The sequence below is a fragment of the Oenanthe melanoleuca genome, chromosome 11 (genome assembly GCF_029582105.1).
Source record: "Oenanthe melanoleuca isolate GR-GAL-2019-014 chromosome 11, OMel1.0, whole genome shotgun sequence".
Classification (NCBI taxonomy): Eukaryota; Metazoa; Chordata; class Aves; order Passeriformes; family Muscicapidae; genus Oenanthe; species Oenanthe melanoleuca.
Genome location: NC_079345.1, coordinates 4690544 through 4717713, shown reverse-complemented (window position 1 = coordinate 4717713; position 27170 = coordinate 4690544). Strand labels below are relative to the sequence as shown.

The 27170-nt window shown below is 37.5% G+C and overlaps 2 protein-coding genes across 2 annotated transcripts in view; one reads left to right on the top strand and one right to left on the bottom strand.

Moving 5' to 3' along the window:
* The window catches only part of CDYL2 (chromodomain Y like 2), a 58763-nt gene extending 43744 nt beyond the window's left edge, over positions 1-15019 (top strand). Inside the window, exons 4-7 of the mRNA XM_056500499.1 lie at positions 2827-2999; positions 7375-7585; positions 8286-8429; positions 10531-15019. Coding sequence (XP_056356474.1) covers positions 2827-2999; positions 7375-7585; positions 8286-8429; positions 10531-10689 — 687 coding nt within the window. The 3' untranslated portion in view covers positions 10690-15019. The remainder of the gene's footprint in view (positions 1-2826; positions 3000-7374; positions 7586-8285; positions 8430-10530) is intronic.
* Positions 15020-20238: 5219 nt separating this feature from the next.
* LOC130258028 (uncharacterized) overlaps positions 20239-27170 on the bottom strand; it is a 32878-nt gene continuing 25946 nt past the window's right edge. Inside the window, exon 3 of the mRNA XM_056501045.1 lies at positions 20239-20360. Coding sequence (XP_056357020.1) covers positions 20311-20360 — 50 coding nt within the window. The 3' untranslated portion in view covers positions 20239-20310. The remainder of the gene's footprint in view (positions 20361-27170) is intronic.

Sequence of the window (27170 nt, the reverse complement as noted above, 5' to 3'; positions counted from 1 at the left end):
AGTAGTATTAGATCTGGTCCACTAGAGAAAATAAAATTTAATTGGACAAATGCATAGTTTTAGCAAGATGGGGAAAGGCTTAAGGGCTTTGGAAGAAAGAAAAAGAATATGGAATCTGACAAAGAAATGTAACTAAAGACAGGTTGTATCTCTGTATTTGAGAACTGAATTCACAACCCCATTAAACAGAAATTTGTCCTTAAAAGCAGAGAGCAGTTCTGAACTACGATTATATTTACTTTACAATATTACATTTCAATACACAAATCTGCAACCCTGCAGACAAACCAGCTCTTTTATAATTATTGTCCTGTTTGTAGCTTCCCTGTAATGATAGAAATAGCTGGAGAGAAATGCCCAACCCCAGATAACCCACAGGGAAAGCCAAGGCTCCAGAGGCAGCGCTGAGCAGCAGTTGCTGTAGCCAGGCTGAGTGACAAAGAGACCTGGGGAATTTTGGACTGCACCAGCAAAGGAACCATGACAAGGTTCCTGACCAAGGAGTAAGCACTGACTTGGCTGGCATTACTGGACTCAATGAGCTTCCAAGTACCTTTGGAAAGTTAATGACAAACTTAAGGCTCTTTAGAAAAAAAACCCATACTTTTTGGAGCCTGAAAATATTGATACATAAGGGTTTCCTGGTTTCTTTTGATAGAAACAAGTGGAGCAGGGGAACTAAATTTCCTCTCCTACTCAAAAATAGTAACCAAAGTCTTCCCACTTTTATCCATATCTGAGGAGTTAGTTCCTAATAACAGACTCAATGTCATCCTCTCCAGAACACTGAAAAAACAGCAATGGCAGAATATTGGTTTTTCTTACAAGAAATGTAACCTCTGCTCAAAAAATTTGGATTGGTTTTAGGTGGCTTTACTCATCCAGATCAATGAGGGGCAAGATAAAAAAGAGGCAGGTTTGTGACAGTAATGAAGTGTGTGAAGGAGAGCACTGGTAAGAGCAAAGAGGTGGCACATAGGCAAATACCACTGGAGGAAGTGGAGTAATAAAGAAACTTGCTGAATGGGTATCGTGGCATCTTACTTAATGCAGCATTCCTCACTGGATAGAAAAATGTTTGACTGGTGTTCCCTAATACTGTTTACACATTCACCCTAAGAGCAGATTATGAAATCTTCTACAGTGAATTAAGAGGACAACATTGCATTCATATGGAACTAGGAAAACCAAAATATATATATATATTTTGTTTTAATGTCTACCACATTCTAAAGTTTCTCTTTTAACTCTGAACAGAGGTTTTAGGGTTTTTTCCCCTTTGTTTCCCTATTATATGTGCAGTGTTGCTGTGTTTCTCCCATCTGAGGGCTGAGACAGTCTCTGAGACTCTCAGAATAAACAGTGCTCCTAAAATTGCTGATGACATTTTTGTACCTGCATAAGAATTTCAAATACACTTCCAAATTCTACAGCTTTTAATTACTTCACTTCCACCCACTGTCACACACTCGGTATTACAGGCATTCTGAAGTGCTCTTGTAGAAGTGAAGCATCTAAAAGTTCACCACCTGCTCTCATGCCCAGTCCCAGCGGCCAGTAATACTAATCTTTACATAAACCCATAGAGAAAGCAGCACAATCCATAGGATTGCTATTAAAAGCCTACCTAGGGGGTGGCATCAATAAAACCTCAGTGTTTAGGGACATTTCTTAAACAAGGAACTTTAGAGATCTAAAGAAGTTTTGGTAACAGAAAGTAGTGAACAGAAATAATCACAGACTAAAAATCTTGGGTTTCTCTCACATGGTAAACTCTATTTAAATCCCCAGCCACATTTAGCTCTCTCTTACCTAAATGTACACCAGCAGCAAATCTTCCAGTGCAAAAGAGAAAAATGTGAGAGGGCAGGACCATGTCTACAGGAAATACTTTGACACATGGGTATGATTAAAGATAGGTGTCACACTAGATGAAATCAGGGCCCTTGCAGTGAGCAGCAAATTATTTGCAGTGAGGAGCACATTATAGAGGAGAGGGGGCTGAAATGAGTTACAACTCCCAAATCACACCCAACTGTGACCAAAAAAAAGTTACCCCTCAGAAGTTTATGAAATAATACTTCCTTTTAAAAATCATTAGGAAGCAATTCTCTGCTCAGGTGAAAGGCCATTTTCCTACAATACCAGCAGCTCAATTCTGTACAGATTTTGATTAGATTTGATTTATGGTGCAATTAATAGCTTGATCCAGTTGTACAAGAAAGTCAAAATATCTCTTTTTCAAGGAAATTTTATGATTAAACTTTTGTAAACTGTAAAAAATGTCACAGAAAAGTGAATAATATATTTGTCATATTGATGTATATGATGTCCTCTTGTCCTGCCTTGCTCTGTTTAAAGTCATATAAACCAAAGTAGTTGAAAAACTGAAAATTGGATTTACAAATTTTGCTTTCAAGCTGTTGAGGTTAATAATAGGCTTTTGCTGTGATAAACATGTTCCCGAGGATACAGTGATGTACACAATGAAAATTAAAAAGTGATAGTTGAAATTATTAAATTGCAATCAAATTGCATAAGCCGGGTAGAATTTCACATACAACAAAGAACCGCCAAGTCCTAAAACCTCTTTGAATTAGTAAAACGTCAACAAAGCACTGCCAAATATAAAATATTTTGCAAACTCTCAATGTTATCATTCTAATGATTCAAATACCATTCTATATTAAAATTATATATATAATTGATGTAACTATTAATAGTTCCCAAAATTTAAGTCGCTCAAAATCAATAAGGTTTGTAAAAGTAGGGAAATGATATTGCCACGGCATGCATGTCGAATTGTTTACTTTTCTTTATCCACAGATCATGAAGGAAGTTCGGAGAGCATTGTGCAATGCATCAGCTGATGACAGTAAACTCTTACTTCTCAGCGCAGTGGGAAGTGTATTCTGTAGTGGCCTAGATTACTCATATTTAATTGGCAGGTTATCCAATGACAGAAGAAAGGAAAGCACTAGGATTGCAGAAGCTATAAGGTGACCCAAGCTTACCTATGATCTCTAAATTATGAAATGCAGTGTGTGATTATAAAAATATTTATCAGGTCCAAAAATGTTGTCTATTTAAATGTTGATTGCATTCTAATTTGTTTAGTAAAAAGAAACTTGGACCTTTCCGTATTAGAAAAGAAAGCACGTTTATTCCAGTGCTAATATCCATAGGGATTTATTTTATTCTTATTCTTTGTATTTAATATTTCAAATCATTCCTCTAAATTCAAATACAACTTCCTTGTTGTTTTTCCAAATTCAGTATTGCTTCATGTTCTAAAGCGGCTCCTGAAAGGCAGATCTTTTACTTGTTTTAATGTTCATCATTTTAATGAGTTTCAGTCAAAATGGGAATCCATGGCTTACTCATATTCTGTTGAAATAGCAGTCTGCCACTGTATTTCAGAACCTTACTAGAAGGGTCTCCACTCTTCTTAAATTTAAATTACTTAATATATATGTAAATGTAGTTTTATTTTTGTAACTAAAATGTGACTTTCCTTAAATATATATATATATATATATATATCACATCACCTTAATAGAATTACAGGGTTTATGACATGCAGTCTGCAAATTAATCTGCACAACACATCACCAAATATTCCATTATCCACAGGGTAGATTTTCCAGTATAAATCAATATTATTCCGCTAAAGCCAATGGTATTTCACCAGTCTGTACCAGGAGACAATTTGGTCCCTTTTTTCCCCCCATTTCCTACAAATAAATATTCTTCTCAGAGCTTTAAAACTTTATGAAACAATTCTATGAAGGAATATTAAGGAATTTTTTTACATGATATCTCTACTTGGGATTTAATAGTATAACATAAAATCAGGTTTAGGTATTACACAAAATATATTAACCACCAATTACCTTGGTTACAGCTACTGCAGATCAGTTTGGATTCCAGGCTAAAAACTTTTGAAATTCTCAAAGTAGCAATTATTTTGAAAGACTTTAAAAGATACTTCTTTAAATGTAGTAAGTTACAATCTCTTTATAAGACCCTAACTATGCTTGAATATCATGGAGTGATTTTTTAAAAAAGAAACCCTTTGAACGGCACAGCCTAAGTTTATTTTTCAAATGCGAGGGATTTTTAACAATGTGGAACAAAAAAAAAAAAAAAAAAAAAAAAAAAAAAAGGAGGGAAGAAAATCACTATTCTTGTTTTAAAACACAGGCATATTCACCACCCACCAAAAGACACAAATTTAGTATTATTCTTGTAAAAATTGTGCAGTTAGGTGTTGTTATATACATTTACATTTATTTGCACACATCTAATATTCAGGTATACTTATCAATCCAACATTTTAATAAGTATAAGCCAGACTCTGATACTCAGTTTTTCCACCCTTGGTCTCACAGAACACTCTTGAAATACTGGTACAATGTACTGCTCCTTGTCAAGAATGTCGGCTTCAGGCCCACTGAAAATAGATTTTTATTGTACTTCTGGAAACAATACCCTACGTTTTCCATTTAGCACTCTCTGTGCTTTCTGTGAACAAAGGACTCAGCTCATGGAAAATAAACTGTAATAAGAGAAGAAAAAATGTCCATTGCTTTTTTCAGTGGTTTGTATGTCCTAAAATGCATCCACAGATCTCTGCCTCCACTGCTTTACATCAAGTTAGACTTGTATCAAAATGAAATTGAACTCTTGGTTACCATGTGTTTCCACTTTCCCAAGCATGGCTCTCCTATAGCAGTCACAAGTTAAAACTGAAGTTTCAATCCCTATCCAGATTCCTCTACCATGAATGGTTCATTCATTGGTGCCATGTCCTCAGCCTCTGTGTTTTGGGACCTGAGCCACAACATTCTGGATGTGCTCAGAAGAAAACAGACAAGGACAAAGTTACTTGCTCGGCTTCTTTACAGCCCTGGATGTACTACCTACAAGCCATGACCAGCAGCAAGAGCCTGAAACAGTGCAGAGGTGTCTGAGCATCCCAGCATGTATTCATTCAATGGTCAGCCTCCCAGATATGCTCCAGCAAATCCAGAAGCCTTCTGCAGGAGTATCTCTTTCCTATCTTTGAGCATCTGGATCTACTGTGCAACAATAGCTATAATCTAAAATCCTTTTCAAAGACTGCTTTGAATTGAAACAAGGATCTTGTAGGCATGAAACTCCCTGTGTGAACTTACGGTTTGGAGACAAGGAAATGTGCCAGGTTCAGGCTACAGAGACAGCCCACTGAAACAACACACAAAACAGGAAACAAAGAAAAATGGAGTGCAGGTCACTGCAGCTTCTAGAGACCAAAGGCAGGCATTTGTTCCCCTCATCATGTCCCATTATTGTAGCCTTCCACTCCATCCTACAGGTAGAATGTTCCACACCCATCCATTTTACCATCCTCAGTGCTCTCCATTCTTCTCATGACAGAGGCTTGCTGTGCCTTCTCAATGTTGTATTCTACTCTCTTCAGGTTCTCCCTTCCTTGCTCACTCATAGGAAGACTTCCTTCAACCCTTCCCCTCCATTAATGTGTTCTGCTTTGTTCTTCCTCCACTTTACCTGTTTCTTCTCCACATCCCTAATTGCTTTTCCATATTCACTTCCAACCCCGTTTATCACCGTGATTCCTGCTTTTCTCCACAACACTGGTTTTATCTGCCTCCACATGGTCCTCAGATTTACTGCCACCATTTATCCTTAGTTTGCTTTCTTTTTACCTATCGTTCATCACATCCCTATTCCCAACTGTAGTCCTGTCTGGAAGGCTTACATAACTACTGAGGTTCTCAAAATTCCGGAATTAATGAGGTGAAGTGATCCACAGTCACTGCTCAGAAATAAACAATCAAAGAAATAATGAGATAAGAAAACAGCATCGTTTCTGCAACAAAACAAATCACAACTCTCTTTAATCCTGTTCTTCTCTAGTCAGAAATGGTCTTGATCAGGCAAAAACAAGATTTCTTATTTCACTCTCTTTGTCTAGATGGTGTTCCCCTCATCATCTCCCAACATTGTAGCCTTCCACTCCACTTAAAGATTTACTTTATTAAACTTAAATTTTATTAAATTTAAAGGTTTACTTCTGTGAACAGAGCTCCATCAATTCTCTATTTTCTCATGGTTGAAAATTAACTCCTTACTAGAGTACTTGAAAACCAGAATGTATTAATTGAAAATTTAATGCTGGGTCATCTAAGACTCTTTGTCCTCATTTAAAATACAGCCAATGCCCCTGGACTTCAACCCAGTTGCTACATGGGCTCTCTAAACTGCCAGGCCCACCTGTGCTCAGGTACAGAGGCCTAGATCCTTTTGACTTCAGTGGGAGAGGAGCAAGTCATCAAAGGGCACATTTGACAAAATGTTCTTTCCTAAAATCTGTCAGCAAATCTGCACTCTGGATCTAAAAAATATCCAGTGCAGGGACAGAATCTCCTATTTTGCTTGGGATTTCATTTATCCATGTCTTTTTTCTAACGTAACGGAGCATCTCGTTTGCCTCCATATACCTGCTGTGCACTGAGCTGCTGGAGCCCATACTTTGCCCACAATTACATTCTTGCTTTTTCCTAATTGGTGTAAAGGCTGTTCCATTCAACAGATACCTTTCCACAGTTGGTAGGTAACTTATTTAAAAGATCTCCTCATTGCACAGAATTTAACATATTCTAATTTGTTCATCCAGATGAATCCAGTGACATTTGACTTGCCTGTTATTTCTCATCACATTACTGGGATTGTCAGGCAAGGGCATCTGCTTTGTAATGGCTTTGCTGAAGATTTTAGCAATGAAGACCCAACTGAAGATCACTCACTGTTCAAACATTTCTCTCTCTGACTCCCCTTTGCATGTCTTGTTCTTTCTGCTGGTGTGCCATAAATATTGGCAATCTCCCAATCCACTGATGGGACTTGCAGTAACCTTTGACAGAGGATCTAAAGAGAACTTTTTGAAAAAAATATTCAGACTATAATATTTCATCAGCAGCCAAACCAGGTCCATCTCAGTCATTGTGGAGCAAACCAAGAAGTGCTGTGTGTACAAACTCAGGAGTTACTGGTCCAGAAGTAAAACTAAACCCAACCAAACTTTTCTGCTAAAATTACAACACTCAGTGCAATCCACTTAATCACGCCATATACAACATACACAAAACTATGTGCCAGGTACTCAGATTAAATAACTAAAAATAAGCAAACCTTTCCATGTGCAAACTAAAAAGTATCTTGCAGTTCTGACCTCATAAAACTGGGCATTTGTTGTATTCTTCTCTGGTTCTGATTTGTTTTCAGATTAAATACTTTAAATTTGGGTATTTATGTGTTACTTCTGTATTCAAGATCTTTCTTTTATTTTTTATTTTTTATTTTTTATTTTAGGGATTTTGTAAAAGCTTTTATTCAATTTAAGAAGCCAATTGTGGTTGCTATCAACGGTCCTGCTCTGGGGTTAGGAGCTTCTATTTTACCACTCTGTGATATCGTTTGGGCAAGTGAGAAGGCTTGGTTTCAGACACCATATGCAACAATCCGACTCACTCCAGCTGGCTGCTCATCATATACATTCCCACAAATTCTGGGTGTTGCACTGGTAAGGTTTTCCACCTCAAATTGCTGAAGAACCTTTCATAAATTCCTGATCTTCTCTCTCTCTCTAAAAAGTAAACAATTTTCTTAGTTGTCTTTAATAGAAATGAAATCTGTGAAAAGTTCATAATCACTACGAACTTCTTATCACAAAATACTCTCAGAATTCAATATACAACACCTGCAATACACAAGAAAGATTGAAAAAGAAAAGATTGTCAACATCATGGTAGAAAAGTGAAGAAATCCATTAGCAGAATAATCTTGCAGAGTAGTTGTCTGCATTATGTTAGGAGTGGGCAGTAATACAGCCAGATACAGCTCTCTGCTCTTTAAAGATAATCCACAATGATTCCAGTAAGACTGCTTAGCTTTTACCAGTATAATAAATCAGAATTTGTCCCAAAAATATTTCCTACTGGGTTCCATGACTCTTGACACAGTATCACTGACAGTTACTCTTGTAAGATCAGCAATACAGATTCACCATGCATGCCAGCACATTTCTCTTAAATTAAACCCATGCTGTGCTCTGGCCACCTGCACAATCCTTAAATAGCTACTGAAACTCCTTTGAAAGTATTATGCTGTATGGAAAGATACAGAAGAATATTTGTAATTTAATCATAAAAATAGCAGGCAAGTATGAGAAAAATTTTAAGGGAATTATAACCCAAGATTACCAGAATCTTTTGGTTTCACAGGCAAATGAAATGTTGTTCTGTGGGAGAAAGCTGACAGCACAGGAAGCCTGCAGCAGAGGACTGGTGTCACAAGTATTTTGGCCGACAACATTTAGCCAAGAAGTGATGCTACGAGTGAAAGAAATGGCATCCTGCAGTGCAGTGGTAAGAAATCAAACATTAAATGACGTTTCACAGAGGTAGGGTATGCTCCCAAGGCTCATCACATGTGGGACCTCAGTTTCCACAATCATACCTGTGAAAGAAGGCTGACATCAGAAAACCTGAATAGGGATCAGTGAGCTCATGGAGTCTCTCGTTTGTCACAGCTTGGGGGAGGGAGGGCTATTTCCTTTCACCATATTTGCATTTATTCAATGAGTGGCATCTCCTTGCCCCAGATTTTGAAAGGGGATTTTAGTACAGGTTTCCTTCATGAAGGTGTAACAGTCTTAAACCCTACAACTGTACTGGGAAACCTCTGTAAGAAAACAGATTTGCCTTTCACTTTGTCCTGGCCTGCCATATTTCAGCTGAATCTGCCTTCTTTCTGCACCTGCACAGTTCCTGCTGCTGCAGAATGTTCTACACAACACCCCAGAAGGGTAGGATAGTGCCAGCTAAGCTCTGCTGTGAAGGAGAGGTGAGATCCAGACAAGAGGAATTTGAACACAGTCTGGTCACAGTGTATTATAACTTTCCTTTTCTGTACACAAAAGTTGAAAGAAAATCCTTTCCTGTCTTTACTTCCTAAGGGTTTTTCCCTTCAGGCAGACATAGTCCTATTCTGAGTATATCCTTATTTAAAAAACATGCAGTGAAGAAAGTGATACTGGCTGCAATAAAACTGCAGTAATTAAAGTGAAAATTGTTATAGTTTTGTGCTATATTTCCTATGCCTCAAACTGTCTCAGCATCCCTCAGTTTCATTTAAAAGATCTGCTGTAAAAGGAGGTAGAGACACAAGAGATTTTTAATTAAACAAAGTGTAGATTAGATCTCACAGCAGACATTGAGAATGAAACTCTCTAGAAATGTAGCAGAATTTTATTTGATGATGCTGATATAATGTGTATTATTTGAGTTGGGAAAACCTCTGGGCTTTACTATGAATTCTTCCTTCCCTTACTGCTATTGGCTGTCAATAAATTTTTCTCAAACCCCTTAGGAAGACTGGTGCTGATTTGTGGACAAAGATAAACCTTCAAAGACTTTTTAACAGACCACCAAAAATACACAGGCCCTTGATTTGCTATTAACACCATTTACTTGACTTAAAGACAAATACTACTTTGCAATAGCAGTGTTGAAACCCACAACACGCAGGAACTGGGCTTAACATGGAGGTGTTGACAAGGCTGAGTGAAGAGAATGCACTTCTCTTCCCCAGAACAGTGTTAGTTATATTAAATCTCCTATCCTCAAAAAGTCAGTAATGTAGGAATTATTTCTACCTTTGGTTTGTTTGACCAGTTGAGTTCCTTGTGAGATACGTACTGGTGATGTGTATTTAAAAACTAATTTTAAAGGAATCAATCTCAGTGTGCTTAAAAATGGGTCTGGGAAAAATGAGCTGAACTATGGGAGTAACCATGGACCTGCAGTTTGTGCCTTTCAGAACTTGAACAATTTACGAAGGCCTTGAGGTTGGGCTTTCTATTGCAAAGATCTCAGGTGATTTGTTGTATCTGCCAAGAAAATCTAACTCCAGAACACAGTCAGTGGGTGCTTGTTTTGCTTAGCACCATTCTTTTACAAAATATTTCACTTTTACAAAAATATAAGCAAATAAAAAGGGATTTGCAGTAAAGGTCCTTTCCTATTAATTTCTGTATTGATAAAGAAATAATACATGAGGGAAAATTCTTAAAGATAATGGACATCCACATTTGAGTTTCCAACATGTCTAACCTTAAAGTCCAGCTTCTAGAAAAGGAAGCCAGTATATTGTCCCTCACACATTTTCATTTCAAAGTGAGGGAGTTCAGCTCCTTCTTGTGCTTCATGGCAGACTTTCAATAAACTAAGGTACCTTAGAATCCCTCATTCTTTTAAAAACCTGGCACTAACCCATCAACCTCAATTCTTAAAGAAGCTGACTATCAGCAAGTGGAGTTGTGGCTATAAATCAAATGTAATTTCTGTGCCAAAAGGAATTATTTAGATTGTAAAACAGAGTTAGTACTCTAAAGATGCTGGTCACACCATTACCCATAGTAATTTTTTCAGATTTAAAATAAAATACTGAGTTGTATTTTGGCTTTAGGTACTGGAAGAGTCCAAATGTCTCGTGCGGAGCTTCCTGAAATCCGGACTTGAAGATGTGAACGAGAAAGAGTGTCAGATGTTAAAACAGCTGTGGAGTTCTTCCAAAGGACTGGATTCGTTATTCAGCTACTTGCAAGACAAAATTTATGAAGTCTGATATCTTGGCCTAACTCAAAGAGAAATTGCTCCAGTTGTGACCAGAGTCAGGCATGACCATGTTTGAGAAGCAGAGGCAATGCATCAGTGAGGAATTTGTGACAGTGATCCCAATGCCTGTGGCTGTGTGAGCTGCACAGCTGCTTGTAGCCGGTTTGTTTTTGTGTAACCAAGACGTGGGCAGGCGTTCAGTGCACATAACCTGTGCAGGGGCTGCATCTTTCACATTGCTCATCCACATCCAACTCTACATTCCACGTGCTGAGAAGCACCACTGAGGCCCAGCAAGGCTCACCCACCTGTAAGGGTTTATTTTGTCTGTCCTTCTTAACTTATTCTTGCTGTTGCAGCACATCTAGGCTGATACAGAGGGCTCAGTCTAAATTCTGGGTCAGAATGACCTTCTATAGACCCAAAAACCATATGTTAGAAATATGTTAATTATTTTTTCTAAGTTCTAACAGTTTAATGGAAAAATCTGATAATTTATATGTATAATATGTAAAGTTAGTTTACAAAAACTACTAGAATTTTTTCTTTGTTAAATTTATTTAACTTATTTATTTTGTGTTCATATTCAGCTGTTTATTGATCACAGATCTTATTTTCATATTTCCCTTTTGACTGAATTAAAGGCATCACATGAGAATGCAAACACATTTTTAGCAGCAGACCGAGTAGAAAAATAAAGAATATATAGAAAACCCACAGAATGTTGTGGGCAGTAAATGAAACAGCCACGTGCATGCTCCTCTATGTGTAAAATTGTACAAAAAAATGTATGAAAACAGATTCATTTGCCAGGGTTAAGAGAAAAAAAAATGGGTTCTGACACAGTGAGTCCCCCTTAAGTCTCTCTTCACTTTCTGCCTTCTTGAGGAGCACTAAAGGGCTCACCAACCAGATGCTTTATTTAAGTTTACTATATTCCTGTTAGCCAGATATCAGTAACAGGGTGAGTGGTGCCGTTCTGTGGCATTGTACTGTTTTTCAGGTTTAAATACCCCTTTTGGTCTGAAGTCTAAAAGCAAATCCTTATGAGCCTTAGTCTAGTTGCCTGATTCCTCAGGTGTAAGATCATTTCTGCTCTGGAGGCCTTTGGGTGTGGGCCAGCAGTTTATACAAGGTGCTAGGCTTGAACTCAGTGGAGGCAGAGGTTTAGTTTTGCTTTTTCCAGCTCTCCACATCTGGCCACCCCACCACCTGTTACCAGAACTTATGGCTATCCATAAAAGCAGTTCACAATAAACAAGGAAAATCCAATCTGCTCTTTTCGAATGTGATCTAGTACGGTTCAGTGACACTGACTGACTCCTGAACACTGGATCTCTCTCAGTTCTTTCCTGCTAAGGGCAGTTCATGTGGAAAGGACAGGAGCATGCTCTAAGACTTCACCTGCCATTATAGTATGCCCAAATTGAAACCTCTTGAAGCAGAAGCTTTGCACATTTGTTTACTTTGTAATTTGTGCACTTGCTCCCCATCCTTCAGCTCAGTGACTTATTATGATTTAAACCTCTGCAAATGAGGCTGCTCAGCTTTCTCCCTCTTAGCATTTCCATAAAGAGTTTCAAGAAAGCCTTTGTAAAGTTAACAAACAGGTGATTACAGTAAACAGTAGCCTTCAACATATTAATGTAACATTTCTTTTTCCACAAATAATTAGAAGTGCTGTTTTTATGCCCTAATTGTACCACTGAATTTTAAGGAAATCATTACTCTAAAATGCAGAAGTGCTGATGGAAATTCTTCATTAAAAAGACAGAATCTGGCTTCTAATTAGCCTGTTTAAATGTTTTTTAAAAGCAACTTATAGAAACCATTAGCTTATTCTAAAATGACTGAAAGAGAACTCTTTCAATAACTATTTGAAGTGATGGATGCACTTTTGTCCCCCAGCCTGCCAGCAGCGCTGCAGGGCGCGCTGGATGGAGGCCCCGGGCCCCCAGCAGGGCAGTGCACACAGAGTCACCTGGAAAAAGAGGGATCACCAAGAGAAAACTACTCACACACACACACACACGAGTTTGCACAATCAGGCCTCCAGCATATACCTTCAGAGAAAGAAAAAAAGGCAATGGAAAGTACCACGGTTCCTCAATTTCCTTTGTTTCCTTTATTCCCGTCCAGAGAGCCATAACTCCTAGTCATGTGTTAATAAGATATTAAGAAGTTTATTTCAATACTATGCTTAGTTTTTGTAGATAAATATAGCAAGATTGCTCAGCAATGTGAAGGAATGCGTTCCGAACGAGATTTGCAGAGAAGACTCTTATGTTGTTGGAACTTTTGAACTGCACCATTTCATCTGAATTTTCAGATATCTGTATCTTAGCATTTTTTATGACAAAGGAATGGTTGAAATACATTTTCTATAATTATTTTTCCATTAAAGCAAGCGCTAACCATAGTTAACATTTTTAATTATTCATATCTATACAGTTACAATCTAGTTTTCATGGAATCTATTTTCCCTTCAGAAAAGAGTAATAACAATGTTGAAAGCTTCTTTTCCAGTATTTAAATATCAGAATCTGAATTTTCTCTTGTGTTTCTATCCTACTAGGTATTCAGATATCTAGATGTACTGTACATATTAGTCTGGGTACCTTTACTAATATTCACAGTATTTAAGATTAAAAATGCAATTTGTTGTTTAAGTATGTTATTTTATTCTTGTGTAAATTGTTTTGTACAATCTTTAAAAATCTACAGTTTTGCATTTGTAGATATTAAAGGTAAGCAATTTATTTTGTGTTGTCCTGCATGTATATTTCTGCTGTAGATAAGTGTTGCTTAGTTTACTATTTCAGTACATTTCTGTTTAAATAAATAAGCTTACAAACTTTAATACAGTATATATTTTCAAAATATAAACTTTTATATTTCTGTGGTAGGTTAGGGTATGCGTTTTAGGCAATCTTTTTCACTACTATGGATTGTTCTTTTAACCTATAATATAATGGTTTTGTGCCAATAGTTTTTCATTAGAATAAAATGCTCTTTTAATGTTAGGGATTAACAGATAATTTTGGTTGGGGTTTGTTTTATTTTTGGTTTTGGGTTTTTTAATTATTTTGCCAGCCTTTACAGTTTTAAATATAATTTATAAATGTATTGCATTTGTGAATAAGCCTTACCATTAGGTACAAGAAATCTTTAAAGCTGCATAATTGCTTATGTAGCACTAAGGACTTCCCCAAATAATTGCTGTAAGAAAGTTAGCAAATCAGAGTACAGGGCCTTAAGTTTTTCTTGTGAAAAGGGTAATACGGGTTGTTTCTTCTGAACAACATAGGTAGACTTGTCAGCATGAGCTTTGTTATATATAAACTGTGCATTTGTGCTCCCAACCATGGTAGTTTAATCTCAGGCTTTGTGTGGCTGGGTCTATAAAAGTCAAATCTGGCTAAAGCCAGCACTCTTTAGGAGACACTAAAGAAGTTTACATAAGAGACTTATAGACAATCTTATCATAGTACATTTGGGTACTCGCTATCCTCGATGTGTTATCTGTGTCTGCCCAATTAACCGTATGTTTTAAGCCATATTAAATCTCTTTACTGCTGGTTTAAATACTACACTGAAAGTCATTCACTAGCTTGCTTGCTCATGGACAGGATTTCGATTTTTAGTGAATAAAAATGTTATGCCTTCCATAAAAAAACAAAGGACCAAAGAGTTGCATTATTCTAACAAAGCATAGTTCCTTTGCCAGTGAACTAGTTTGACATTTGTACCGAAGATCAAACAGTCTCTTTCTGCTTCAAACACTGCGTCCTCATCCATGTCAGGTATAAGGGGGAAAGATGTATCCACTGAGCTATTGGGAAAGGAGTGATGTTCAGCTGGGATGGCATGTCTATTGGTAAGGCTTATTACCAAACCTCTGAGATGAAGCAAAGAACCAAAAATTCACAAGTTATGTCAATGTAAATTTATTTTCAATACTTGCACAAATAATTAATTGTAGAACTTTGCAAATTAGGCCCTTAAGTTATTTTGTCAGAATGCCATGGAACAGACTAAAACAGTTTCTAATATTTGTAATGATGAGTACATATTATAATATTATAAGGGTACAGGCACCCCTATATCACAGTGTTGTAAATATTTTCTGAAACTGGTACAGTACTGAGGGACTTGTATCTTCTGATATATCAAATATTGACTGTCTAGATCAAATTGTACACAATTTATTTGTTGATGGTCCTGTAACTAGTGTATGGACACATTTCTGGGTGCCTTAGAAGTTGTATTTTTCATGTGTGTTAATATGCAGTATTTATACATTGTGAGAAGCTGCTTTGAATAAAAACATTGAAACTTCATTTCTATGCAGTGATTTTCAGTTTTACATAATCAGAATGAACATGATAAGTGGTAGCCATTATATATGATAATACTATTCATGGGCTTCTGCCTTGCCAAAGAGACCAGGCACACAGCGGGCTTTTCCAAAGAATTTTTTTTTTTTTTCAAATGGCAAAACTCAGGCCACTAAGAGACACTGCATCTCTGAAATTAATTATGATCCATTTCAATGACCATTTCTTGATCAAGTCCAAGAAAACCACCAAGAACTGTCTCACAAAAACATTTCTAGGACACCATTATCACTTCCACTATTTGATATGTGCACATCACCTAAAGCATCCCTGCCCAGAACCAGCTGCTCCAGGCAGGATTTTGGCTCCACATAAGAGAATTTGATTTTGAAGTGGTATTTGCCATGAGGGCCAAGATTCAGCCCAGCCCCAGCCTGGTGCAGGAAAAGGTGGATCAGCCTCTAGGCTCCCCAGCTCCAGACAACATTCTTGCCAGGGGCTCTTGTGTACCATGGGATTCTTTGCCCATAGCATCCACAAATGCTATTTCCAATCATGTATCTCCTGTGATTAGAAGAGTAACTGTAAATTACTCCTGCCTGGGGCAGGAGAGGCAGAATATTTTTACAGAGACCCAGGGTTATCCAGCCCAGCTATACAACAAGGTCTGAAAAAATTACCTACACTTCACTCCAAGGAAACAATTATGTCCTAGCAATTATATTGACAGACACTGTTAGTAAAAACTGTGGTCAGCTATTTGGAGCAGAGGATTGAGCAATTTAGTCTAGCTTCACTATCAACAAATCCAATTATTTATTCCGGTGACTCTTGTCAGGAATTAACTTATTGTAGCATCCAGTGGACTGTGAGCACCGTGCACATGATGAACAGGGTGTGAGACCTTTCCTGTCTAACAGTTTTATTGATGAGCTTGGTTTAGTTTTGACACAAATTTTCAACATGTGAATTTCATTTTAAATAACTCATTTTTAAAAGCAAAAATTCTTTAAAATTAAAAACTTCATTCAGATATTTTGGGGGGGTTCAAGCTTTTTCAAATGCCAGTCCTTGTTGCAGCAAATTAATACACAAATTACATGGAAGAGCAACCTGTTAAGTAGATATCAAGAAGTAATTGCATGTATAAAAGAACAGGAAGGTAATAGTCCCAATTAAGGTATAAAAACAGGTCAACGCTCTGCATACACTAGGATGTGCCACCTCTCATTTTGAATAACAAATAATATTGTGTATGGCAAGAACAGGGAGAGGTTCTGAAAGCAAATGAAAGCATGTGAAATAAAACAGAAAGACAATTTTAAACACTGGGAGAGTTCAAAGTAAAACAATTGTCAGAAGTTGGACTGGGAGAGAGTTTGGTTGCAAAGGACGAAGTCAGGTTTGATGCTGGATATAATAACTTCAGGAATTCACCTCTCCTTGGGTGTCATTTGTCACGAAACCCCCTCAGAAGTAAAATTTAATCAAACATAATGCATCTCTTCACAACTCTTGCTTAACCTCAAAACCAATCTCCAGTCATAGCATGGAGAGTTTCAGATTACTAAGAAAGCGAGACTAACAACCCCCTCTAGAATTCAAACTATTTGAACTTTGTTAGCACCACTTTGCTTTAATTTATACTCTTTCCTTGGTTTTACAAATTTGCTCATTAGAGATATGTAATAAAAATAGAACTGTGAGAAACTTTTTAAATTCCAATTATTAAATCTATCTGGTGTGACTCAGTAATTTTCATCTGGAATAGTTAAGAGCACTATGGGAGAAAGAAGGCAATTTTCATTTTGAGAAAATGAAACATTTTATATTTAGTAACTTTAAAAATTCTATGTTTGATTGTATTACCTTTCCTTATCACTTCATGACACTGGTGTCACTTGAACAAAGCCCATGGATCCAAGTCAAGAGCCACCAACATCAATGGAGATCCTCCTCCTGACTTCACTTGCTTCTAAGGAAACCCCAATGGCTGACAGATACCACAGCAAACTCCTTCACAGTAACAGTACAGGAATATCTTGTAGCCATCTCTTCAAAAGACAGAGTGCTCTCATAAGAAACACATCATTAGCATTGGAGGAAGGGTTCCATTATTTCAAAATTTAACAGCAGTGCCTATGAAATTTTGTATAGATTTCAACCTTTTCGATGTTATTGCTGACTCCTGTTAGTAGAAAGTCATGCCCTGCTGTGTTTTAACCTTCCTCGACTCTTCAGTCACATTTATCAGCTTGAATTCTGGATGACTGTGTAACACATCTGTGAAACTGATTTTATACATTGGTCACCGACAGAAATATATTGGTGAACAACTATGAAAAGTGCAAATGCTCTTTGCAACTAGAAGTCAGTGGTTGAAATGGGCTGTTAAACTGCTGCTGTTTCCTAAGATGAAATAAAAGGCTTCATCTAAAATTGGAGTTTCTAGAATGAAAAATTATTTAAACACTAAGCAGCAATCTTGACTTGTTAGGACTGAGTTAATTACTATCATCTAGAAATAAGTTGTTCATCGTCATCCAGAAATATGTTTCTGATGTGTCTGTAAATAAGTACTACACTATCTCACTATCTAATACTCAAAAAAGATCAGCAATTTTCTGCTTCTGTCCTTCCAGATACCTGGTTACTTCATATGCTGCCCACCAGGCTCTGGGGTATTCACTTTCATTAAATGAATACAAGGATTCACATAAAACTCCTCCCATAACTAATTATTCAAGATCTACATTATTTTAGCCTCTCACTTGTTTATTTTTTTAATTTTATTTATATGCAGCTGCAGTAACTTTGTCAGAGGCTCAGACTCTGACAAACAATTCCCTTCCAGTCTACCTTTTGCCCCTTAGAGTCAAAAAGAGCAAAACCTCCAAACTCTGGATGGCAGCACTGCTGAGAGATGCTCCTGCTCCAAAGGTCAGATGAGCACAGCTTTGATGGCTGCCAGCAGCATCCCTCTGGTTGGACTGTAGGCTCCAGAGTTTCCCTTTATTTCTGAGAGCAAGCCTCACTTGCAATCAGTGGTCCAGCCGAGTTTTCATGTAATGACCTCTTATCACTCATTTCCATAGGGCTGCTCCCAGAATGAGGTCTGAAGCCATGTAATTTATTACCTATAAAGCAACCCACAAGCTCCTTATGCCCATGGCCAGTGCATCTGACAAAAGCCCCAGACATGGTGCTGATCCCACCCCCAGCACCTGCCTTCATCAGACCAGAAAAACAGCACATTTTAGTCTTTATGTATTTACAAGTAGTAGGATGAAGCAGACTTATTTTCCTGGATGCTAATGTGATTCCAGTTGGAAAGGAATATCCCAAAGCACATTAGACCTGGTAGGACTCATCTTCCATATATAGCTGTAACTACTTAGAACACAAAGACACTGTCTCCTTCTAAAGGATGCTTTTTAAATAAATGCTTTTCATCTGAAAATATATTCCAAGATTAAAACTGAGCTTTAAATGAACAGTCTGCAATGTGGCTGATTTGAAAGGCTAAAACTTTTCCCAACCATTTCAAGTATGAGAAAATCCAGCAGCTCTCCATTTGTGATTCAAGCACTTGGTAAACACACTCCACAACTGTACCATGGCTGTATGCCAATGAAATGGTGAGTCAGCAGGCAGGGGAGGGAATCAAGTGTCAAGAATGCATTTAACCCTCACTCAGAGAACATTCTTCTTACTAGCAGAATGAAAGCACACCATAAAAATGCAAAAAATTACTGGAACTTCTAAACCACAATACAGGCAGCTATCTCAATTTTCTTCCAACTTTACAGAATTTCTCAAATTTTAAATTAGGCCAAACACTTAAGAAAATAACGAACAGCAAACTGATGAAAAAGAGATTCATGAACATGTTCAGTACATTCCTAAAATCCTTACTATGACCAAAATCCCAGTGATAACCCTGGCAAGACTCAGTGCTGAAGGGTTTCACGAGAGCATTAGAATTGATAATATTTAATACTTGCACAGAAATAAAAAGGAGTACATTTTCCTAATGAAAATACAGTTCAACTCATCTGTCCTAGTCCCAAAAGAGTATCTGTGCACATCACTTTGCTTCACAGTGTTCTTGTGGAGTGGCTGATGAAATCATGAGATTTCCTAAATCATTTTTAAATTAACCCATCATAAAAAATTCCCCACTGAAGCATCACTGTGCATGATCACTCTAGGTTACTCTATTTAGGATGGAAAAAGAGCATAAAAAAGTGAGGATTAAAAATAAAATTTTGAAAGAGTACTCAATCATCCACCTGAAGATTTGAACACTCATTTGCAAGGTTGTTAAACACTGCCAAACCTGAATGTCAGCATTTTATACCTACTTTCTTACTCACTCTTCACAGGTGTAAATAACCACGTTGGACAGCTGGGGAAGAGGGGAAAGGAGGGGGGAGAAAAGATTCCAGTTATTACCTTCAGAGTGTTAGTTAAGGGCAATTACAGACCAGCTGTGAATTTACAGCTTTCCACCTTTAGGGAACAGACACAGTTCCAGTTAAGGCTGAAGACAGCCACCTCTGCTGTCCTCACACCGCTTGAGCCTTCAAATGCCTACACAAAGCAGATTTTTTAAACATCTGGCCCCACTGACCTCCATGGCCGAGCCATTTCCTCCAGGAACTCAACTCACAGCCAATATCATCCATTTACTGTTAAGTTTGTCCTGCCCTGTTTAAGCCTGGGCTATGAACTGGCAGAGATAAGAATTAGTTTGTGTAGACACGTAGTATGTCCAGGATGGAAATACAGTAAGAATCCCTTCAGAGATCTATGAAAGTCATTTCTCCCATCTTATGACCCTCATAAAGGCTAAGTCAAAGTTTAGACAAAACCACCACCTATGGCACTTAAGAGACAGGGCCTGACAAACCCTGCTGGAGTGGTCAGAAAGACTTTCCCCTCATCCTTCAGTTCTTTCTGCCAGATGTGAACAACTACAGCAGGGGCTGCAGATTACACAGACACATCTGAGCCACAGAAGATAAATTTGAGCTGTGAGCTCAAATGGTTGACCAGAAACTAGGACACTTGAAAGGTGACAATATCCCAGAGAAGAACACAGCAGCAGGAAGGAGATTTTCTCTTCAAACACCACATTCCCCTCCATCATTTTACAGACTGGAAATACAGAACTATGACCAAAGAATAACTTTATGAGAAACCAATGGCACTCACTGTGAAGGATTTGGCCATGGGTTGCACTTGACTTATAGAAGTGTTAGGAAGAGAATCAAGTCCTGCAGAACTTCAGTTTAGAAAGCAAATTCCCCATGCATGTTGCTAAATTCCTCCATCTGAGATTCTGAAAGAACAAGAAATGTGAAAGATTGTCAGGGTGCGATATTAAGCTTGCAGTTTATGGAAGAAATTTAAGACACACCTCTTTCTTGTATGCAGAAGGCTCTAAGTAATCTTTCATCATTATAGCAACAGTAATTCCCAGAAATCCTGCAGAGCTCCAGAACTGTCTGGAGCACTATTTCATATACCCGGCACTTCTCCATTAAAAATTATTTTTTTAAACAAATCAATTTACAAATAGGAAATTCTTTTACTTTTCTCCCAAACACAAACATCTCTTTGGTTTTTTTTGTGTACCACCCTGGGAAATGACAACATCTCTAGGTTATTCCGTTCTACACTGCTTGGAACCTATGGAACACACCAGGAGAGTCAGAGAGCACAAGAAATGACACAAGTAGTGACACTACAAGGCAAACACAATCATTGATTTAGCACCAGAAATATCTGAACACTTTAGAGCTTGGTGGCTTGTTGTATGAAGGCTCTTCACCCAGACAATGTGAATAATTGTTGAGAATTTTATTTATGTATTATCAATTATAATGCAAAAAGCATTAGCAGATATAGTTTTAAATAATTTCAGATACTCAGCACTAAATAAGTGGCTCACTTTCAAGAACCAACATTCACGAAAAAACATTCCACAGAATGTCATATAATCCTTCAAAAAGAGAGTTATATTTCATTAGCATGGATGCTTAAGAGGAATAAGTCTCAGTATGAGGACTGTTTTCAGCAATAGTTGGTAATTAAGTAGTAAAGTACTAATAAAATGTTTAGGCAGGTTGCATTTAAATAGAAGTATAATGATATGTAATTACTAAAAAAGAGTGCCAAAACCATTCTGCAACAGACCACATTCAGTTTTCATACGCTGTGCAAATCCATTTGAAAACAGAAAGGATTCCAATGTCCACTGTACAGTGGCCAGGGCACAGGCAAGCTGTAAAACTTAGGTTCTCAATCACAGAGGAGAGCCTTTTACTTAAAAGCACACTCTAAGCTTCTCTCAGAGAAGCTACAGAAATTAAAAGAAAATATTCTTAACACATACAGGAACAAATAAGCATGCAGTAGCAGTGAGGGCAGCAGCTCTTCTGCAGGGTCATGATGAAAAACCACCAGGAAAAAAGGAAGAACCTGTGAGGAAGGATAATACTGACTGACCTCACCACGGGGGACACAGCAGGAACCTGCCCCCACAGGACATGTCTAAGGGTGAGGCATTCAATTCAAAAGTAAACTTGGAGGAGAAGGTACCAAAATGTTCTGCTGCAGCAAGGTAAGGGGAGATAAATATAATTCTTCGTGGGTAAGCAAAACGTGCAGTAGGCAAAAGGAACTTGGCACAGACAGATGAATTTCAACCAAAAGAAAATGCAAATATTTAGAACTTAAAACGTGTCAATGAAGATAAAGGCTCAGTGGAAAAAAACACATAAGGGTAAAGCTGAAATTCACAAAACTGCCACCATAGTAGAAATTAAATAAAAATACTGGACAGACAAATGTTTATATTTTAGATATAATTTATACTATTATCTCTAAAAGATAAAAAAACAGTAACACCAAGTACAGAGATATTTTGATTTTCTAACAGCTCCTCTTGTGATGACAGTAGTTCTCAAGTTGTGGTATAAATGCAGTAAGTAGCTGACAATCTAGTAGGTCCCAAAATTTCTTGCAGAATCTTTATATTCCTTATAAATATTTATATTCCTCCATAATAGCCATTGGTGTCTCTTAGACTAATTAATCACAGGTTGCTGCAAACATGGGCCTGTTTGTTCTTAAATCAAATCTAAGTGTCATTCATAGAATTATTACAGTGAGAAATAGTTCATAAATACACATAATAATTGTGAAAATTTTAATTTTACTGTCCGTGAAGTAAAGCTTGGCAGGCTCTTCCAACTTCAATTATTTTATGGTTTGCAAACTAACAGAGTACATCTCTGAAGCACTGAAGCCCTCTGACTTCCCAAGGCCAGAGCTGCACTTGTGTTTAAGGCAATCCATGGAATGACATCATGGCAGCAATGGGGCTTCTTCCACGTCAAAGACCAGGCATCTACTTATGTGATTTTTTCAAAATTTGCATTAATGGAAATTAGATACCAAATCCACAGTGCTGCTTTGAGAACCTGTCTTTTGTGTCTGCCCTAGCAAGCTTTCAGTGCTTTGGCAAACCTAGAACTGTGCCAATAATCCCTTTGAAAACACCAAAGTGCCTGCTTTTGTGAGCACTGCCTGACTCCAGCATGGTCAGTGAGCATGTGCTCAGTAATACACCTTTCAGACAGTCATATTCCTAACATGCCCATATGTTTAAAAACATTCTTTATCAATCACAAACCTTCCTATCACTGTTTCAAAAACAGAGGCTGAGAAACTGAATTTGCAGAGATTTGGATTATTTTTGCCTTTGTATTACTTGCAGACATTCCACAAAAACACTAAATCATTGGTCGTTTTTTTTCTCAATTAAAGCAGTTTACCACAGGTTATATGCATGAAAAGACCTACATTTTTAAAACAGGAGGAAGGTTTGTTCATTTGACAAGAATGGTTCATTTTTAAGATTAAAATCTTGCAACTAGAAAAAATAGGTCATCTTCAACTGATATATAAAGAATTATAACCAACCAAGTACAAAATGCTGAACCCACACACTTGCGGTGAGGTTCTCCCACTGTAAGTCAACTAATGCTCTAAAATGTTCTCCTTTCTATTCTGCAAGACCTCCCAATCTTCCCTGTGCATAATCTGTGCTTTGAACATTAAGATGACATTTACATTAAGGGAGTAAGATATTCAGTGGGTTAATGTTCTACTTTGTGAACAGATTACCAAGAAAGAACTTTCCCTTGTTACAAACGGCATTTCTGTTATTTGGATTCAGAAAGCTGATTTCACCATGTAAGTGAGTCATCAAGGAAACTGCTGAGCTGCCCCAGCCAAGAAATAAAGATTGGGTTGCATCTACTGCTGCTTGATCATGCACCTTTTTTTGCATAAACCCATTTGTACACAGTCACCTCAATCACTTTAGAACTCCCCTTGTACAGCAGTTTGGTTTCCAGATGTGATAATCCACAAAGTGACACTGCTGAAACACAACAGGAACTTCATTCCCACCCTCCCAGACAAGTGTCCTGAGCCATAAATCCCAATGCAATGTTGCTCTCTCTCACTCACTGATACACAGAATTCAGAATTTAGACAGTGGGTAAATTCACTGGTTCCAATGTAGCAGCAAGGTGATCACTAACACCTAAATTCTTTTCCCCTTTTCTTTCCCAGTCTTTGATGTTGGCAGATGTGGTATTAAGGGACACACTCATGTGATGGACTTAGCAACATTAGGTTCAGTGTTACAGTTAGTCTCAAGGATCTTAAAGGTCTTTTCCAACCCAAATGATTTAATGATGCTATTATAAGAGATGAGGTCCTAAATCCATATTCATCTCTGTCGCCAAGATGATGTGGTAACACAAAGGCAGTTCCTGTCCAAGGAGGAAGAAAATTCACCATGAGAAATACAGTTATAAATACAGATACATGGAAATTTGATATTGACCTTGCTGCACTAAAATCAATAAGAGATTTTTCACCAATTTGAATGGATCGAGCCCACAGATGGGAGATCTGCCAGTTTTGCTCAACAGCCTCTACCTAGCCTTTGCACAGTCTCATTTATTACAATCATCACATTAGAGGGAGGTCTTTAAGATCAATACAAAAGAGAAACAGACACAATAGGTTTGTATGAAATGCAAAAATGGGGATTTGAAGCTGGGAATCAAGAGACAATGAGACAAAAGACAAGTAGGTAATAGCACAGGTTAGTAGGTGATACAAATCGTTACAACTCAAGAGAACTGTGAAATATCTTCCTGAATACAGGGCTTAGAAACTAAAAGCTCATGAAGAGGCTGAAAATGGGGCTTTACTCCATGAGGATTGTTGGGTGCATTTTTATATAAAGGTAATTATTAGGAGGAATAAAATGTTTCTCTCAAAATCAGGACTTGGAATTACTCAATGGTTTTGTTGTCAGGCTGCACAGTGAAAGGTATTGGGTAAGAGGGTTTTCAGTGATCTGAAGGGAAGTAGGGACTAGTCTGAACATGAGGGACACAGGATTTACACAGGCTTCTGAATGTGAAGCAACAATTGTTAAAATAACCACAGAAATTTAAAAATACTGAAAATTGAGTGTTCTCAGAGTGCACAATTACATTAATAAGCAAACTAGCTGTTAGTGGGTATCACATGATTGATTTTTGGGTTCACTGCTATGAAGATTTGATTCAAAAAATATAAAGATATTTCCACTGTGACTGATAGCAAGACAAATGAATGAGGGGCTGCCAGCCAAACAGTCTGTTTTATCTCAAGAGAAGGGTTGCTTACTCATCTCTAGTCAACAACCCCTTTTAAATGTACTGGAAGTAATTTTAAAACCCCAAGGAACAATGGAATTTAAATGATTTGTGAGGGTGGAAGACTGAGAGGTTTTCCTATATGACCACTTATTTCCCAGAAAAATATCAGATGCTCTATCATCATACTTTTTATATTTTCCCCAAATTAAACTCCAGCCAATAGAGTTAGACTCATCACAGCAGATCGAATTTGCTCTCCCTTTCTTTTCAATGAACAGTTGTTGCAATCTGCTATTTACTTTTCTCATGGTCATACTTCTGAATAAATCAGTGCATTCAAATAATTCCAGTGAATCAGTGAACTTCAATGAAGTTCAAATTAATTCAAATAAATCAGCCAGTTTAGAGAGAGAAAATAATTAAGTAGGTCAAGGTGGTGGGTTTAGCTCTATGAAACCCAGGTTCAATCCTCTGCTCCAGCATGAGGTGCTCTACACTCATGGTGTGAGGTGAATTGCTTTTGGTATCAGCCCGCGAAATATTTAGACACTTGTCACTGAAATCCCCTAAACAAGACAATGAATGAAGAACCCTATTCCATCAACAGTTTCACAGAGCCATAGAATGATTTTGGTTGGAAGGGTTCTAAAAGATCACCTCATTCCAACCCCCTGCCATGGGCAGGGACACCTCCCACTACAGCTGATTACTCTAAGCCCCATCCAGCAATTCCAGGGATGGAGCAGCTACAGCTTCTCTGGGAAACATGTGCCAGTGCAGGCACAGTACAGAATTTCTGAGTAAAGAATTTCTTCCTATCATATAGTCTTAACCTTTCAGTTTAAAACCATTGCCCCTTGTCCTGTCAAAGGAAAAGTCCCTCTCTCTCCTTTTTATAAGCCCCCTTTAAGGCACTGAAGACCACAAATGAGGTTTCCCTGGAGCCTTCTCATCTCCAGGATCATCTCCCTGCTCTCAGCCTGTATCCACTCTCTATAGGAAATCTACCAAGGATACAAAGAAAGAAACATTTAAAAGAAAATGAAGTCCCAAAAGTCCTTTACTATAAAGACAGACACTAGTTGGGGAAGGGTGAACCTCAGCATTTAGCTCCAATACAAGGCAGAGTGCTGCAAGGGAGTACATATTTCCATCTGGGCACAACTCCAATTTTATATTAATAAACTGGCTCTTTTTTGTAAACAGAATCAATATCCTGTTTAAAAGTGATTCTCAGAAGAGCAGGAAATTAGAAAATATTAATATTAAATTAATCAACCTTCTCTTCATGAAATATTGTTCATGTTAATGAATAATTTTTGTTTTGTTTTTTTCAGTGTATATACACATGTACACTGAAAATGCTACCCTAAGCATATGAGCTATGTGCTCATTTGAGATATGCAAAGCTACATATTTCCTTCTTATTAACTCTGATTCCATGAACACTGAGTGCAATTTCTGCTTTCAGGCATTATGAATTATAAATATGATACAATTTTTCAGGACGAATCATCAAGATAAGTTTCTTTTTGGTCTTTTGTATTTCTCAGCAATGTTGGATGTGTCTCTAAAAGTAGAAGGGACAGGGGAAAAGCATGCAAGAAAGCTGAATTTTCCTAAAACATTTTATTTTATTACTGGCACATCAAATCCCCATTTCCCTGTCCCTGTAAGGAAATTTCAGAGACTCAAATGCCATCAGTTACATCACTGGGCATTCTAATCCATGGCTTGCATTTTTACATAGCTAAGGAATTTCTAAGTTGTCTACAGTTTTTCTTTTCCAGAAGGGTAATAGCAGTTTCTAGTTTAGAAGAAATGTATCCAAGACGCCCTGGGGAAAGAGTGATAAAAGCAGGGACAAGGAGGAAGGCCACAAGAGTGAAATGGGGTGAGGCTTGGGGGAACAAAATGTTCAAAAAGATCAGAAATGTGGCTTGGCTTGAGCCTGATGAATATTAAAAACACTCAGAAATTATTATTTGGTCTGAATGTGGATAAGAGGCATGGGGATAAGAGAGGAAAAGAAAGATTTTGCAATCTTTCTCAAAATCTAAAATCTTTTAAAATCTTCTTTAAGATGAAAAAAAAATCTGCTGAAAAGAAATTAGTTTTTAAAGTAGGCCTACTGTGCAAGTCTAAATTTAACCACATCACTCATTACCAAGCACACTTTAAAACACGTCACACCCAGGGAAGGTTGGTTACTTACTCCATTCAGGCTGTCTTTGTAGATCTCAAAACTTTGCTTCCTTGCTGCATCAAGCTACTTTCACTTTTTAACTGAAGAGTTGCAGGGGCTTAAGTATGACCTATGAAGGAAGTTACACTCGAGCAGAACATACCTGAAAATATCAAGTGCATAAACCAAACATGATATTGAGAATCACTTGCAAACTGGTGTTTTATTTACTGAG